Source organism: Sapajus apella, unplaced genomic scaffold, assembly GCF_009761245.1.
Source record: "Sapajus apella isolate SASKATOON/1434 unplaced genomic scaffold, GSC_monkey_1.0 scaffold28, whole genome shotgun sequence".
In the NCBI taxonomy this organism is placed as follows: Eukaryota; Metazoa; Chordata; class Mammalia; order Primates; family Cebidae; genus Sapajus; species Sapajus apella.
In genome coordinates this window covers 6,327,668-6,345,472 of record NW_022436968.1, presented here as the reverse complement: position 1 = coordinate 6,345,472, position 17,805 = coordinate 6,327,668, and the positions used below count along the sequence as shown (strand labels likewise).

General features: G+C 34.6%; 1 protein-coding gene across 1 annotated transcript in view; it reads right to left on the bottom strand.

Annotated features, from left to right (window-relative positions):
• Positions 1-17,805, bottom strand: part of COL5A2 (collagen type V alpha 2 chain) — a 145,813-nt gene that overhangs the window by 42,081 nt on the left and 85,927 nt on the right. Inside the window, exons 7-17 of the mRNA XM_032292672.1 lie at positions 16,618-16,728; positions 13,040-13,117; positions 11,406-11,450; positions 10,407-10,460; positions 9,905-9,958; positions 8,734-8,787; positions 5,736-5,789; positions 4,656-4,709; positions 3,795-3,839; positions 3,251-3,304; positions 55-99 (exon numbers count right to left, since the gene is read on the bottom strand). Of these exons, the coding sequence (XP_032148563.1) occupies positions 55-99; positions 3,251-3,304; positions 3,795-3,839; positions 4,656-4,709; positions 5,736-5,789; positions 8,734-8,787; positions 9,905-9,958; positions 10,407-10,460; positions 11,406-11,450; positions 13,040-13,117; positions 16,618-16,728 (648 nt within the window). The remainder of the gene's footprint in view (positions 1-54; positions 100-3,250; positions 3,305-3,794; positions 3,840-4,655; positions 4,710-5,735; positions 5,790-8,733; positions 8,788-9,904; positions 9,959-10,406; positions 10,461-11,405; positions 11,451-13,039; positions 13,118-16,617; positions 16,729-17,805) is intronic.

Below are 17,805 nucleotides of genomic sequence, written 5' to 3'. Positions count from 1 at the left end.
ACAAATGGAAGAATTAATGAGTAAATTAATGAATTAATATGAAATATAACTCACCATTGGTCCAGGTTTTCCAGGCATACCATGTGCACCTCGTTGTCCCTAATTAAGAAAAAAAAGAGACAAGATAGGATAAGATTACATTTTATACAATATTTTCTCATAATTCCTTTGCTTTATAAAGAATTTCCATGTTACAAATTGAAGAATAAATATTAAAGTTAACTGACAATAACCCTCACTCAGTTAATGGCAATATAAATACATTTACACAAGCTGATATGGTAGTAATAAATTTATCTATTCTTATAGCAACAAAAAATAAATCAAGATTGAAAAAATAAACTTTTAAAATAATTCATTTTACTTTAATATTATCACCTTCTAACAAATGAACTCAGAGACAATAAAAATTTGAACACGTCAATATTCTTAATATGATTCATTTTTCTTTAATGTATCACCTTCTAACAAATGAACTCAGAGACAATAAAAATTTGAGCAACTCAATATTCTTAAAAGCCAGATAAATTCAAAGAACCAATGTCCAGAAACCAAAACACACACACAGAGATAAATTTAAGTTATAGTGAATTCTGTGGGTTTCCAGATCTCCCTTGAGTACTGAAGTATTCATTCTGTCAGCTGGAAATATAACCTACTGATGGCTCACGATTGAGACATTCCCTAGAAATTGCCCTCGGCTAAAGGGAATTAGCTCTCCCAAGAGTGTGTTCTTTCCTTGGTCAATGCAGGGATACAAAGCCTTGGCCCCTATTTGAGACAAGCCTGCAAGAACCATCTCAGCTCTATAGTTCCCCTGACACTGACTGAGGTTTCTGTTGTAATTGCAACACAATTCAATTTCTCCCTCTGACAAACCCTGCTACTATTCATTCCTTCAAAAATACAGTTTCTAAGAGTACTCACCAATAAATTTCCTGTACTGTATACAAGTCACTTCTTTGAGGCTGTTTCCTAGGAAACCTGACCTAAGACCCTAAGACCACCCATGCCAGAGTGGTACAAGGAAGCAAACTCTCAAATGGGAATTTTAAGGTGAATTTTCTACTGGTAAACTGGTGACAGAGTTATGAATCACCCTTGGCATGTTGCAATGGCACAATGGTAAATATTGTCACCAGTGGTGAACAGAGATATTTTAAGGGAATGAGCTAGTGATACAATATCTCAGACATTTGAGAAGAAATAAGAAAATAGCGATTATAAAGCTTTTTATAATTGCATGGGTCTTGTATAGCACATCTGTTGAAGAAAGACACTAAAAGGTTGATGGTGATTAGTCACCAATGTAAGAATCCTTGGCAGCATTTTTTTAAATTCTCATCTTTAATAATCAGAGAGAAGAAAAAGATAAATATCAGGCCCAACCCAGAACTTAATGCTAAGAGTATAAGAGCTCTTGGGATGGTTGAATTCTCAAACCTAGAAAGTCTGTTATGTCATGGTCAGGGTCCTGGCCTGGGAGGAGTGGGACTCTGAGATTCAGCATTAGGAAATGTGGGTCAACACAGTTAAGAACTCCAGCTGGGCCCAGTGACTCATGCCTTCCAACACTTTGGGAGGCTGAGACAGGAGGATTACTTGAAGCCAGGAGTTTGAGACAGGCTTGGACAACAATGTGAGACCCTATCTCCAAAGAAAAATTAGTCAAGAATGGTGGCATGCACCTATAATCCCAGCTATTTGGGAGGCTGAGGTGAGAGAGTATCACTTGAGCCCAGGAGTTCTAGGCTACAGTGAGCAATGACTGTGCCACTGCACTGTAGCTTGGGCAACAGAGCAGATCATGTCCTTAAAATTTAAAGGAAAAAAAAAGAACTTCAAAATCTCATGCCCATCTAAAGTCACTGGGCATACAGAAGTGGCCCATTCCCCCATTAATAGGTGGTACTTCTCTCTTGTTTGGAGATGATACCTAAGCCTCTACTTTAGCAGACAACATAAGCCTCCCTTCTGGACACTAGACAGATAATTAGCACTACTCCTGATTTTTAAAAAAGATATCTTACACCAAAGCATCTATAAGACCTAAACATCAGGTAGAAGTGGGATCTGAGAAAGAATATATGGGTCTTGGTCCTGAAGGCACTGAATCAAAAAAAAAAAAAAAAACAATATAAAGCTGGGAAACTTTAATGACGTGGAAACACACTCTCATGATATTGCAATTTAACACCCTGGTAAGAACGCTGAGAAATAATGCTAACACAGGAGACAGTTCTTAGAGATGTAGGAAGAGCAATGGCCCATGCTGGGGCAGAAATATCAGAACTCCCTTGGCAGATGGTAGAAGAAAGCACAAAGAAGTGAACATACTATGTTGATAGACTATGTCAGCCTGGATAAGCCAACAGCTTACTCTATTCTATAATATTTTCTATATCCCCTTACTAGAGTGATAAAGAATGGCCTGGTGAGAGGGTCTTATGCTTTCCAAACCAGGGGCCCTGAATTTGGTACCGTTGAGAAGCTCTGAGCTGGTTGTCCTCTATGGGCTAAGGGTAATAGCAGAGACAGTATAAACCTGGGATTTCTAATAGTAATGGTGATGATTGGATCTTGAAATAATAGAGGAAAGGTGGCATACTGTAACTCTCTAAAGCAAAGTAGGTGCAATATAAGGAAATAATATAAGTTTAAAATATTAGTCAGCACAGCCTGACCTTCAGAGAGGTGTGAAAATAACAGAATATGCCTCCTACACAAGTTCAAGTTACATAAGTAGCCACAAGAGTATTTCTCAATCTGTATAATTAAAATGAATCAAGGACAGGTGATCAGGAGGTGCAGCCCTTTCAAAGAGTACACTCAGAGTACCCACCTTTTACGAGTATGAGGAACATAAAATGCTTGGAAGAATTCTTGACATACAATAAGCACTTGATAAATGTTTCCTATTACTGTAATTTTATTACTATATCCAAGTTTGTGTTTTTCTATGGACTATATTCCATGCTGCTATAAGTATTCATTGTTTTCTTAATTTTTGTATTAAAGTAGATGACAAATGTACTGTGGTTATATGTTAACATTAAAAGCAAAGTGAAGATCGTTCAAGAATTCCCTGTACTTTCTTTCCAACTTTTCTGTAAACCTGACTTTATTCCAAAAGAAAAATATAGATGACCAGTACTGTTACTTTCATTTAAAAGGCAAGTTCAGTAAACCAAATCTGAAAAAGAATTGAAATATACATCTCAGCAGTATAAATAAAAGCAGATATACTTACAGGAGCACCCTGTGGCCCAAGTCTCCCTCTCTCTCCTGGCATTCCCCTTGGACCCTGTAGGTGATAGAGAAGAAATACCTCTTGAAGCACCTAATTTGAAATTCAGGGTAGTCTGACTATCCCACTCAATTCAATTGAGATTCAAGATAACTGGCCACATAGTATTTCCAGGGGCAATGTTAGGTTTGAAACACTCACCCCCTGTGGAGATAAATAACCTATCATCTCTTACATAAATAGATTTCACTTAACCTAGCTTTATTAACGGGCTAAATCTATAATAATCTTGATTTGATCACTGAGTATACAAAAAGAATAAGGGCATTCAACTGTTAAGAAAAACAATGAAATGGAGGAAGCCTTTTCTATTAGAAGGGCTCAACTGTCTTGTGCTTGTCTGTCAGCTGGTTATCAAGATTATTTTACTAGCCAACATATGGTCTCCATTTATTTTTATTTTTCATTTAAAAATTATCTTGTTATAATCTGAAAAGCAAGGAAATATAAAATTAGAAATTTAAGAAACAAGAAAACCAGCACATACCAGAGGACCCATGGCACCCATTGGACCAGTAGGGCCTGCTTCACCCTAAAACAAAAATGAGAATACATTACAACTCATACTCAAATCACTTTGTTCCATGTGTATAATTTTAAAAGCATATTTTCAAAGAGGACATATGAAGGATGTACTTATGATATAGGATCTCAGAATGTTGTTTCATTACCTCTTCTCAAAATGGAATAAGTAGTTTTAAAGAAATACATCTAAAATAATATTGGGGACTGAAGAGTGATGGAAACACCTAGCCACAGTATCTAGTCTCAAGAAAGGACTTATACGGCTATGTCCCACATGTCTCAAGTAAAACTTTACAAAGCTAAAATTGATTGTAATTTTCTCTTAAGATCTACTCTAAAAGACTTAGAAATAAAAAATGTTAAAGCCAAATGATTTTCCACATTAGGTTCATGATGCTTTCCATTAAAAATTCCTTTATGCTTCCTTGATGTTTTTTCTTCCTGTAGAAATACAAATAAACTTTGAGAAGAAACAATGGGCAGAAGGTCCTGGTATTAAAGGAGTCCTCAATAATGGGGCAAATGAATAACCTAAACCTTTCAGATATTTTTAAGGAGAAAAATAAACGATTGTATCTTAGAAGATAGATGATATGAAGATAACGCCTATCCTACACTGGCAGACACCCAGTGCCATCATGACTATCCTTGGGGGCATATTTAAGTCATGTCATGGTAAAGCCCTCACCACTTATCTTTAGAAAATTACGTTTATTTTCCTAACTATTTATTTATAGCCCTCTATCCTGTTGAATTAAAGTGGTCCTGAAAAATGAGTAGGCATTTGAAGTAAAACTAAGATGTGAGATAATTATAAGATTACCTTGGATCCAGGTGCTCCAACTTCACCTTTAGGGCCTTCAAGACCCTTGTGTCCCTGAGAAGAAAATTATAAATTTGTATTTGTATCTGTTTTTTCAATTCTCAAAGGCATAAGAGAAGAACCAAAAATAAGCTTGCAGAAATTGCCTTATAAAAACGAATCTCAGAGTTAAAGTTGTTGCTCAAAATATTTTCAAATTCTCAATCTTTTCTGAAAGCTTATTCAAGGAAAATTAGAATTTTCACCTTTAAACAACATTTTCAGCTTGCAATGTTCTTACCCCTCAAACATTTGTGACTTCATAGAAATTTAATCTGTAGCTACAAATAAAAAACTTATAGTGGCTTTAGAGAAAACACATAACTACAGGGTTCATACTGTTAACAAATATCATTTGTATTCATGGTGAATATTCAAAACACTTAATAACAAGTATAGGAGCAGACATCCTAATCAAAATCTCAACTACCCAAAACAGAGGCCAGTCAGTGTATATTGATTGAATATCACTATTTGATATTATGATAAGTAGATTAAGTAGATGATAGATTCTACATACATAATATATGATAGCTACATCATAATTATCTTTGGTAATAAGAAAGGCATTCTATCACTTTCCAAATCTAGGTAGACTGGGCCCCTTCTGTGACCTAGTACTCTCTGTCACTACCACGTCATTTATTCTACTATATAGGAATTGTCTATCTTTTCATCCATATCCCCCATTAGCTTGAAAGCTTCAGGCCAGAGATTTTTCTCATTCATCACTGTATCCTCTTTTGTAGTATAGTATCCAGTACATAGTAAGAACTCAAAATATATTTCTTTATCAAATGAAATTAAACTCAAAGGAAATGTACTGTCCTGCACCATCAGCACATGTACCCCAGAACTCAGTTTAATAATAATAAAAAAAAGCATTGTGATTTCAGAAACCACAGATGAATGCTCAACCTGCAACCATAGACAGTTGAGGACAATCGATAAATTGACTTGTAAAAACTTTGAAGGTAATACTCCCCAGAGCTGATTCACTAAACCACAGTATCTAAGAGGATTACAATAGATTGAACTTACTCGGTGACCCTTCAGACCTGGAAGACCGGGAGCCCCAGGAAAGCCACGAGCTCCCTAGAAGGACAACATAGATAAGGCATTTTAGAGTCATTAATAAAAATGCAAAATTCCTTAACATATCATTTTCTTCAAAAGATAGCTAGTACACAGTTTTTCCGCAACATATTAAGAAGAAGAACAACAAAAAAATCAGTATACTTTTATCTGTCAAAATATATCTGGGTGACCAAAATTAGCAAAGTAAATATGCTGTTAGAAATGGAAATATAACTTATACAAGAATACAAATTAATGCCAGGTATTGAGTTAATGACATTTTAATTTTTTCACATGACAACACCATGTTATAATTAGTAGTGAAAACAAAACAAGAACATAAGCATGAATCAAAATGTCCAATGTCAGAATTGACTATACTAAGGTAGAGAAAAAAATATTCAGGAGAGAAATTCATGATAAAATATCCATTTCCTTCTTTATTGGGCTTTGTTTATAGTACAAGATTAAATGCCTTTGTAGCAAACCAATGTTTTTATTTTCTATGAATTTCTGAATATTGGTAGTGGAATATGATGGAAAGAACAGTATTATAATGTGATCAGGAATGTTTTTAATGAATGGTTTAGGAGAAACATTGTGGATTTATGATTTAAAAAACTAAATGAATAAATAAGTGAAATATCCAACAGAAAAGAAAGTCAAGAAATATGACAATGCCTTGTTTCCTGTCTAAATAATTACTTAATTTCTGCAAATTCTATGTAGCTTTCACCCAAACATATTAAATAAAAAGCAATAGAAATACCACAGAAAATCAAATCCAGTGGTACAATTATTTTGAAAAGATGCGTGAAACTTTTTCCTTGTACTCTTTTAAAATAGACACTAAGCCAGTGACTTAATTAATTATTTATTATCATGGCCTACATTAATTTGATTTTGCAGTGAATTGCCATTACCACTGTGCCAGTATATTAAGCACCTTGATAGCATTGATTGATGTTATCAATTAATGATTATTATTATTAATATATGTATATCTGGCACTTAGCCTTATGTCTGGTTAATGAGCATTCAATGAGTAATCATTGGATAAACAACTGAATAAAGAAATGGTTTAATATTTCTAACTCTCAAAGCACTTTAATTTTTCCTAAGGAACTTCTCTTATCCTAGCATGATCTTACACAGATAACAAAATCCTTCTGCTCTACAAATCATAGGTTTCATTCACTATTTTCTAAAATAAGCAACTCAATGAATGAAATTCATATAATAAAATCAAAGCAATAATTTCTCTGTGACCTCTTGAAAGAAAATTATTTCCTTAGTATTTTAGGGGGTTATCACAGTAGGGGTAGAACAAATCATGCTCTCTGAACAAATGAAGTCCCATTAATTCTTCTGTTTACACCTTGTTCAAGAATTCTTTCACAAGAACTCCCTTTAAGTGGTCAAGTTAATGCTTCATTGTACAGAGATCTGTCTCCTCTCCATTCTTAACAGGCAACTTAGTGCAGACCCATCTAAGCCTATAGCAGAGTTGCTGGGCTATGTTATTTCAAATAATTAGTTAACTTCAATTTTTATGGTCTGCAAGGGAAATTCTCATATGATTAAATATCTCTAATGTAACAAGAAAATGAACCAGATGTCCTAATCCTCATAAAAAAATTATCATTCTGCTGACCCAGGACTGTCATTACAGCGCAATCACACATTGCACTGAGCTTGCACAGTGCATCTGTGGTGTGCTGGCAGGGCACCCTTCTTCCCCATGGAGGGCCCACACTGTGAGCATGAGCAATAGTGCAGCAGGACATGGGAAGTTTAAATCTGGATTGGCTGAAAAGGACATCTGTGCTAATGACTAAACCTCATGCCTTTGTCTGCATTTATTTCCCAGGCTGATGGAGGAGGAAAGAAAGCAGGGAGTTGAGAGATTGATTTATAATTGCAACCAAATAATCCTTTGAGCTTTGTAAATTTCCCTTAAAAGATAAGGGAACATTCGTTTGCTTAAAAAAATTCCTAGCATTGAACCTCGTCAATTTTCAGAAAGTAATGTGGTACTGTTGATTGTACTGAGTGGTAGAAACATAAGGAAATGATAGTAAATGTAATAAATAGGAGAAGAATGTTTAGGGGCTGTTGGGCAGGAGAAACCCAAGAAGTAGGAATGTTTGAGGAAGATTTTTGCTTGCTTATCAATCTCTAATTTTCCCCATGGCCAGTGCCACAAATTCTAGAAGAGGGCCTGGCAAAGTAATTTGAGTGATGACAGACAGGTGGGTTCAGAGAATGGCCAAGGGGCCAAGTCCTGGATTCTGATGGAGTAGTTGCCAGGGGATGATTCTTTTAGGGAGCCAAGGGAGAAGAAAACAGCTGTGTTAGGAGGGCTGGAAATCAGTGTATATTGTCATATGATTTTAGGACCCAGAACATTAATCAAGAATTTCAGCCAAAATTAGGGTTTGGTGAGCAGCCAAAGAGGCATCCTGTCCATAATTTATTGTCCCAAGTTGATAAAACAAACAAACAAAAAAGGCAACAAGCTTTTCTTCAAGTTATTGTTTAGACATGTGTGACAATATAAAGTAAAAATACTAAAGAGATTTTAAAAAGCCAAAATAGGATTAAAGTATAAATTGTAAACAGGTCAAGTTGGTAACTCATTTTATGAAAAAAAAATCTTTTTTTATGAATTTCCTGAGGATTTAATACTCAGCTTGGAGAGTATTCGTGTTATGTTTGATATACTTTTCTAAATCCAGAGGCTTATTTATGGTGGCAATGCAAAGCAGAGAACTGGAGTTAACTATCACTCTAGCAAAATGTCTTGCGACATTTCACATTTTTACGGAAAGGAACAATGCTTGGTTGTCTCCATTTACTTAGTGCCTGATATGTGTGCATACAGTGAATTGCAATTTAATTCAATGTTCTTTATTTTTCAAAGTCTGCCTTTATGTTCTTCTATTGATAAGTGTAAACTTACCGGAGATCCTGCAAATCCCACTTCACCAGGATTTCCATTTCTGCCAGCTTCACCCTTTATAGAAAAAATGTAGGAGATTGGGGAGGCAAAAGTGATTAAAAGGTTCTTCTCTGAAACTACATGATAAATAAATTACTGATAAAACAGTCTTCTTTAGAAATCTAGTGGGCAATTCTCTAAAGAGTGCAAAAAATAAAACAAAAAAAGGCTCCCTTCCTACTGTTCCTGAAAATACTCTGTTCTTTCAAGTTAGTCTGTGGCTTTTATTAATTTACTCAGAAGAGTACATTGCTGTAAATTATCCTTATCTGATCTAGCTCACCATTTTATGAACATGAAATTTATACATGCAAACATACATGTACACTATAGGATATATACTATAGAATTCTATACTATCACATGACACTGAATTAAAGTATTGCTTCTTAAAATACTGCTTTCCATTTCTTTCCTGTGGTTAAAAAAAAAAAGGACTACCAGAAATATGTGCTCTATAGCCAAATTCAATGTAACCTGTTTAAATGAATCTTCTGACTCACAAGGAGAAAATATTTATTAATACTTGGTTTAGTATTGCAAAGAAATAATGGCCTACTCATAATTTGATCCTTAACTTTGGTACAACTGAGAATCTAGAAATGTAAGTCTGCTATTGTACACTGTTCTCCGATTACATGTTCTTAATGTTAATATCTGGAGTTGGGTCTTAACTTTAATTAAAAATCCAATTGAAATCATTTTTTCATCATTGGAAAGCCATGTTGCCACTATACTACTAACACATTTTAAAAATTCCTTTTAAATAAGACCTCTTAATGATGTATTGCCATCAGAGCAACATATTTTTTTTCAGGTAATTTCAGTGGGTTCACTAGGAAAGGCTGTCACTACTGTGACAACAAGCCTAGCATTTAATGGAGAGATCTGAACAAAAAACCTGGGGAATGCAGGAAGAAACAGTAGTACCTAATAATATATTACTATGCAAATTAAGAGCCCCTTTAGATACTTGTAAAATTCTATTCTCAGCTCTCCAGTTTACATTGAATTTAATGGAAGCTCAAAGGGTGGGCAAATGAAATGGAAATTAATATGGAACATTCTTTTTAGCATTGTAGCTCCTTCGTCTCTTCAAAACCTGAATGGAAAATGAGGAAAGGTAGCTTACATCTTCCCCAGGTTTACCAGGAGGGCCCTCTGGTCCACGTGCACCAATCGGACCCTAATAATTAAAAAAAAAAAAAGGAAAAAAAAGAATATTTATTTTTACTTGCCAATAATATAATTCAAAATATTGTTGAGACAAATGAAATGTCAAAATATTATTGAGACAAATGAAAATGATAAATATTGTTGAGACAGAGAAATACTTTCACTAATGTTTTGAATTTTATGTTACATCCCTCAGATCATGTGCTCAACAGGAAAAAAGTATAATTGCACAAATGCAAATCACTCAGCACTAATGATCATAATCAGTCTTTGAATTTAAATATTCTGTTGCAAGAAACATATAGCTTAAGAATAGTTCATAGAACAGGACTCCCAAACTGGATTGTTATTTCTTGCTACATTAGGGAGGACCTGAGAAGATAAATAACTCAATATTTAACATCATTATAATGGTGGACCCAAATGTAACTGGGTCTACAGGCTTACTTGACATTTACCATTGGTCCAGGGTCACCAGGTTCACCAGGAGGTCCTGTAGGTCCTGCACCACCCTACAATTGAGACCAAATTATGTAAACCAACCAAGGAAAAATAGAATCTAAATCCTATACTTCTCAATATACAGTGTAATTTTTCAGACAGCTGGCTCTGCCATTTTTGAGCTGTGTAACTTTGGGCAAGTTACTTAATCTGTCTGTAACTGTTTCCTAATGTGTAAAATCAGAATAATATTGGTACTTACTTTATTAAGCTGTTATGGCTGGTTAAGTAATTAATGTATGTTCACAACCTAGAATAGTGCTGGCACAGAGTGCATGAGGGCTCAATCAATGGTAGATCTCCTCATCAACATCATCATCTTCATCACCATTATCAACCATGTTTTCTATTCACTGATAGCTTGAAGTAAAACTCCACACACACGATAATGATAATGTGATAACCTTGACTGAACTAAAGATTATTTTCTTTCTTTCTTTCGAAATATTATTTCCTGATGCCTGTTAAATTGCTATAAAAAATAAAAATAACTCTACATCACTATTTTATTGGCATCTGATCAGCATTTTAAAATTATGTTCTTCCTAATGATCTCCTGGAACAAACATCTTAATTCTTATTTCTAATAATGCCACATGGGGACTGCCTTCTATGAACTGATTTCATAGCTTCAGAGTTAGTATATAACCAATTATGAACATTTTCATGGCATAACATAATGATCTCTTGCTTCAGACACAAAGGCATATAATCTTGTTCTCAAAGGTCAGTCACATAAAGAAATCAGATGATAAAAATTTACCGCAATAAACTTTGCAAAAACATGCTGCATATATTTCTAAATAAATAAAAACTAATATATCCCATTTGAAGTGAACATTACAATAAAAAATTTAATACCAGCCAAAAGCAGTCACATCACAGAGACCTCATGTAATATACGTGTGTGTGTATTTTTTTCCTACACTATGTAACTTAATTATAAAGAGACTTACTTGCTGTCCTTGTAAACCTTGTGGTCCCCTTGGGCCAACAGGACCCTTAAAAAAAAATGAGGAGAAACGTTGCATAATATTCATGACAATTAGGCCGATATTTCAAAAATGTTGAATCGTCTCTAGAATCTAAAAAAGTGAAGCTTTGACAAAGGGGGATATTATCCATCTGTACTCATTTGGAAGGCAGCTAAATTCAAGGAGATTAAAGCTTGGACAACATTTGGGATGATTTTATACATACCCTCAGTGTTATAAAGAGAAATGAGCCATATGCCTGTACACACCCCGTGTCTTTAGAACAAGAAACCTTGCATGTTTAATGGATGGTTCTGTTAAGTGAGAACATCCGAATAAAGAAAAATCTTGGCCGACATAAGTTAGTTCTCAAACTTCCTATTTAATTCTTCAGATTCACAACAGATAATTCCTAAAACTTAAATAAATACGTTAAATTAATGGTTTATGAAACATCAACAATAATGACTAGATTATTTTCAATGTGGGTTGAAAACTGGGGCATGGAGTTTCCTGGGTGATTTCTTTCTTTCACAACATAGATTGAACATATCCACACAGGCTTTCCTCATTTAAACATGAAATTGTTCCACTAAGGCATACCAAGGGAAGAAAAGAAAAATGCAATTTTAGAACATTTGTTATTATATGTCTATCACTATTTTTAAATGTCATACTTTAAAAAGTAAAATAAACTAAAATCAAATTTATTATTATGGCAAAATTTTAAATTTTTTATGGAATATATAGTAAGGAAAGCACCATTTAAAAAAAAAAAAAAAAAACGACATATATGTAATTTAAACTCCAAATGGATATAAACATGTAGCTAAAAAAAAAAATCCCAAAAGAATCACTAAATGATGCCATACTACTAACAACTTAAAAATATACAACTAATTTTTAAAATGCTGATAATGCTGTCCTTAAGGATGGATAGGAAGGGTGGTTATCTATGAGGTCTAATTTTATACTTCTTATTGCCTGAAATTCTATTAACCTGGAATTAGTTTGAACTATGTTATGAGCAATAAAACATGTGAGAGATGGTTTTAAAGTGTTAAATTATTCAATAAAATTGTACTGCTCCAAATATCCAGGAAAAAAAATGGGAGTCTTTCTGATATAGAAGAAATTCAAAAGATGATAGGAATGTTGAGAAGACTTGGCCAGGAAACCATAGAGCTGTTGGAACAAGGCAGCCAGAGGATGTTACGCAGAAGATAATAAAAATGAAAATAGCAAAACATCTAATTTCAAAATTTTACCAAATCACTGTTTGTTTCTAACACCACCATAAAATAGTTTTGTTTTTTTATTTATAAAGGTATAGGTTTTATTATTGTTCTTGTGGGTATATGTCTTAAACTTCTTTATTTTTTTCAATATTAAATGAAATATACAGCTAGACCTTTGTTAATATCAGCAAACACTTGGCATAATTATGAATGGAACAGGATAGGCTTTTAACTGGCACATAGTAGGGTTAATAAATCAAATGAATGAATGAGAATGTTTAAGAGGATGTATATTATTCTTTGACTAGTTCAAGATTCTCTTTTTAAAATAACTTTTTTCACTGAAGTACTTCAATGATCAGTAAAATTTATGCTTACCACAGAGCCAGGCATTAGTCCCACTTGACTCCCAAGTCCAGATTTTTCATCCAACCCAGCCATTTGAGCTGAAAACGGCTGTAAAAGCAATGTGTTGACATTATTTCTACAGTAAAAGACATACATCAACATCCTTTTCAAATGGAGAAAATACACTCTCTGGAATTCATAATTACAGAATGACCCTTCTGAGAATCATTTTAAATGCTTGACTTTAAAGCCTGGAAAAAGACTAAAGTTGTCTTTATTGTTTTTCCTTTTGATTGACCATTCTTTCCCAGAGTATTTTATAAGTATGTTGCTCCAGAGCAATTTCTACAATGTGGCAAATGTCTAATACTTGATAAAAGCATGGATCATTCTGATAAGTACTAGCTAGTCTAACTGATTGCAGGTTTAAGTGTTTTTAACTGATTTCTTCCCACAGTTAGAAATGCCAAACATCTAAACAAAGACTAAAAGATGCCTTTAAAACATTTGTCCTAAAGATTCCAGATTCCATTTTGGACTATTTTTAGATGATTTTTTTTTTTTTTGGTTCAATGCCCAGTAAACTTTAAATTATATTTATGTAAGTTGATAAAACTTTTATAGTCCTTTTAATGAATCCCTGAATGTTCCAAGATTGGAAACAGTTTGTCCTACTCCCTTTCACAATTAAATAACCCTAGCAATCAAACTGACCAAAATTGTTCGTATACATTTTAGTAGTCACATTAATTTCCAAATTTTGGTGGGAAAGAATGTGTGTACTGTTTATAAATAAATTTCTTCTATAATCAGTTCAGAAAAATATGCATGAACTTTTGTAAAGCAAAAATCATATTCAGATTTCATATGTCTCCTTGTTATACTCTCAATCTACAGGCATGCCTCATTTTACTCTGCCGCTTTCCCAGTATTGCACTTATTACAAATTCAAGTCTTGTGGCAACCCTGCAGCAAGCAAGACAACTGGTGCCATTTTGGCAATAGCATGTGTTCACTTTGTGTCACTGTGGCATATTTTGGCAGTTCTCATAATACTTCAATATCATTATTGTTCTTATTATATTTGTTATGATGATCTGTGTTCAGTGATCTTTGATATTACTAAAGTAATTGTTTTGGGTGCCTTGAATCATGCCCATATAAGACAATAAACTTGATCGATAAATATCTACCAACCAGTTGTTCCCCATCTCTCTTCCTCTCCATGGGCCTCCCTATTTCCTGAGACTCAATAATATTTAAATTAGGTTAACTAATAACCCATGAATGGCCTCTAAATATTCAAGTGAAAGAAAGAGTCTCACATCTCTCACTTCATATTGTAAGCTAGAAATGATCTAGTAAGGAAGGCATGGTGAAACCCAAAATAGGCCAAAGCTAGACCTCTTGAACCAAATGGTCATCCAACTTATGAATGCAAAGTGAAAGTTCTTAAAGAAAATTAGAAGTACCATTTCAGTAAACACACAAAAAATAAGAAAGTGAAAGAGCCTTAATGCTGATATGGAGAAAGGCTTAGTAGTCTGTATAGAAAATCAAACCAGCCACAACATTATCTTACCCAAAACTGAATCCAGAGCAAGGCCCTAACCCTCTTCAATTCTGTGAAGGCTGAAAGAAGTAAGGAAGTGGCAGAAGAAAAGTTGGAAGCTAGAAATTGTTGGTTTTTGAGGTTTAAGGAAAGAGACCATCTCCATAATATAAAAGTGCAAAGTGAAGCAGCAAATGCTGAGGCAGATGCTGCAGCTAGTCATCCAGAAGATCAAGTTAACATCATTGATGAACTTGATGGCTACACTTGACAATAGATTTTCAATGTACATAAAGCAGCCTTCTGTTGGAAGAATATGCCATCTAAGACTTCCATTTTCAGAGAAGAGAAGTCAATGCCTGTCTTCAAAGCTTCCAAGAACAGGCTTACTCTCTTGTTAGGGGTTAATGTAGCTGGTGACTTTAAGCCAAGACTAATGTTTATTTCTTACTCTGGAAATCCCAGGGCCCTTAGGAATTATGATAATGCAACTCTGCCTGTACCCTATAAATGGAACAACAAGGCTGGATAACAGCACATCCATCTACAGCCTTTACAGCATTATTTACTGAATATTTCAAGGCCACTATTGAGACCTATTGCTCAGAAACAAAGGATTTCTTTCAAAATATTACTGCTCAGTGAGAGTGCACCTGGTCACACAAAAGCTCTGATGGAGATTGACAAGGATATTAATGTTGTTTTCATGCCTGCTAATACAAAATCCATTTTGGAGCCCATGGATCAAAATAAATTTCAACTTTTAAATCTTCTTACTTAAGAATATAATGGTCAAAATAAATTGAGAACCTTCTGGAAAGGATTCACCATTTTAGGTGCCATTAAGAGCATTCTTGATTGATTGGTAGAATGAGGTCAAAATATCAGCTTCAACAGGAGCTTGGAAGAAGTTGATTTCAATCCTCATGAATAAATTTTAGTAGTTGAAGACTGCAATGGGGAAGTATTAGCAACAGAATTAGAATTTCAAGTAGAGCCTGAAAATGTTGCTTAATTGTTGCAATCTCATGATAAAACTTTAACAGATGAGGACTTATTTCTTATGAATGAGCAAAGAAAGTAGTTTCTCAAGATGCAATCTCTTCCTGGTGAAGATGCTGTGAATATTGTTGAAATGACAACAAAGGATTTTGATATGGCAAACTTCATTGTTTTCTTATTTTTTAAACTACCATAGCAACTCCATTCAGCAATACCACTCTTATTAGTCAGCAACTATCAGCGTCAAAGCAAAACACCCCATCAGCAAATGCTTGCTGAAAGGTCAGATGATTATTAACAATTTTTAGCAATAAGCTATTTTTAATTAAGGAAAATACTTTGTTTTTTAGACATAATGCTATTGCACACTTTATAACAGACTACATTGTGGAAAAACATAAGTTTATATGCACTGGGAAACAAAAATCTCACACAACTCACTTTATTGCAGTATTCCACTTTATTGAGGTGATTTGAAACTGAACCTACAGTATCTCCATGGCATTCCTGTGTTCATAAATCTCCTATGTCTGCCACTAACCATTCAAAGAAGTAGGCATAGAAAGACATTTTGTTTGACTTTACTTCAAGTAAAAAAACTAAAATTGAGGAAATAATTAGGTGTCGTTTTTAGAGTCAACTCAATGTGTTTCTCTCATCACGGATGTGTCATCCTCTCTTGTGGAGGATGCGGAGCCGATTTCGTTGGCATTCTGAACGTAAAGAATAGGAAGATAATCTCTCATTTCATTCAGAGGGTGGAAAAAGCAGTGGTCCCTTAGAATCAATAGGAAAAAGCAAAGCTCATGGAGTCCAGAGCTGACATTCAGAAATACAAACAATTTGAAGCAGTACTTTAGAGAATACTTCTTCAAATGTTTCTAACAATTCCCTATGGATTCATTAGTTTTATTGTCCATAGCAGTGTTGACCTTATTTAACTGCTCTCATAGTCAATTGTCAATATCTGAACTGACACAATTTAAAATCCTAACAATATATCAATAATTTAATATATGACCTATACATGACATTAACAATGCACACAACTCACCCTGCTCATGCCATCGGGTCCTGGGTGGGACGGATGTCCAGGAGGTCCTGGAGCACCAGGTTGACCAGGAACACCTGGTTCTCCATCAATTCCCTGAGGTCCACGAGGACCCTGGAAAACAAGCCATTGAAAATTAGAACGCACTGGCAAATATATACTTAGTAGAAAGCTAAAGGCGCAGACTTCTTAATGGCAAAGGAGTGTTTATTATTCTTAAAATAAATGTCAATCTAGCCTCTTAGATTTCATAAGCCACGTCACTGCCGATTTCAGCATGCCTCTGAACTTCCATGCAGATGTGGTCTGGGTAAGAATTTTATGTGGTATGTTAAATACCCAGAAATCAGTATTCTCAGAATAATTATTTTTAAAATTTTCAGTTCAACAGTATTCTAGAGTGAACTTCCTTATTTGATTGAGGTTTTGCTGTTCAAGGGTATTTAATCAACAATTATAAATTCACCTGTCAGGGAAATTACAGTGGACTGTCAGTGGATTACAATTATGTTAACCATGTACATGTCTGCTTAACTTCTCCCTCCTCCCAAAAATTCAAGAGCTCCTTGATTGGAGTTTGTAGAGGTTTTCTATCTAATTGTTTAATGTTTTACATAGTTCCTGGTACATACCAGACACTCAGTACATACATATTATATTGTTACCTTTCAGTCCTCTTTAATACTTTAAGCCTGGCACGCTTTTCCTTCCCACGCCCAGAGGAAGACTAGACCAATGAGAAATTAGAGGCAAAGGCACTGTGACCCAGCCAAGTCTAAGTTCTCAGAGAAGTGAGCAATGATTTCTAGCTGCCAAATTCCACCCTTCTCCTAACCCACATTCTGAAGGCAGCTTGGGGAATAGCCACGTCCTCAGTTCTGGAAATGCTCCGTCCCCTAACCTCATCATTCCCACAAGGCTAGTTAAGTATTTTCTGGCTCCTTAACCCCAAAGAATCTTGACAGGCTTTAAAAAGAAAGGATCAAAAAGTCATAGACAATATGCTTTTTATAATTAGAAGCAGGGATCGAGGGAAATGTGGTAAATGACGTTTAATAGTTTAAAAAAAAAAAAAACCTCACATGCTTAAACATGAGAATACCTGCAGGCCCACAGTAAGTAATCCAAATAGGAGCTGATAATGCAGAGGGAGGAAACACAGGATAAGCTCAGGTGACAGAGGCGACAGTT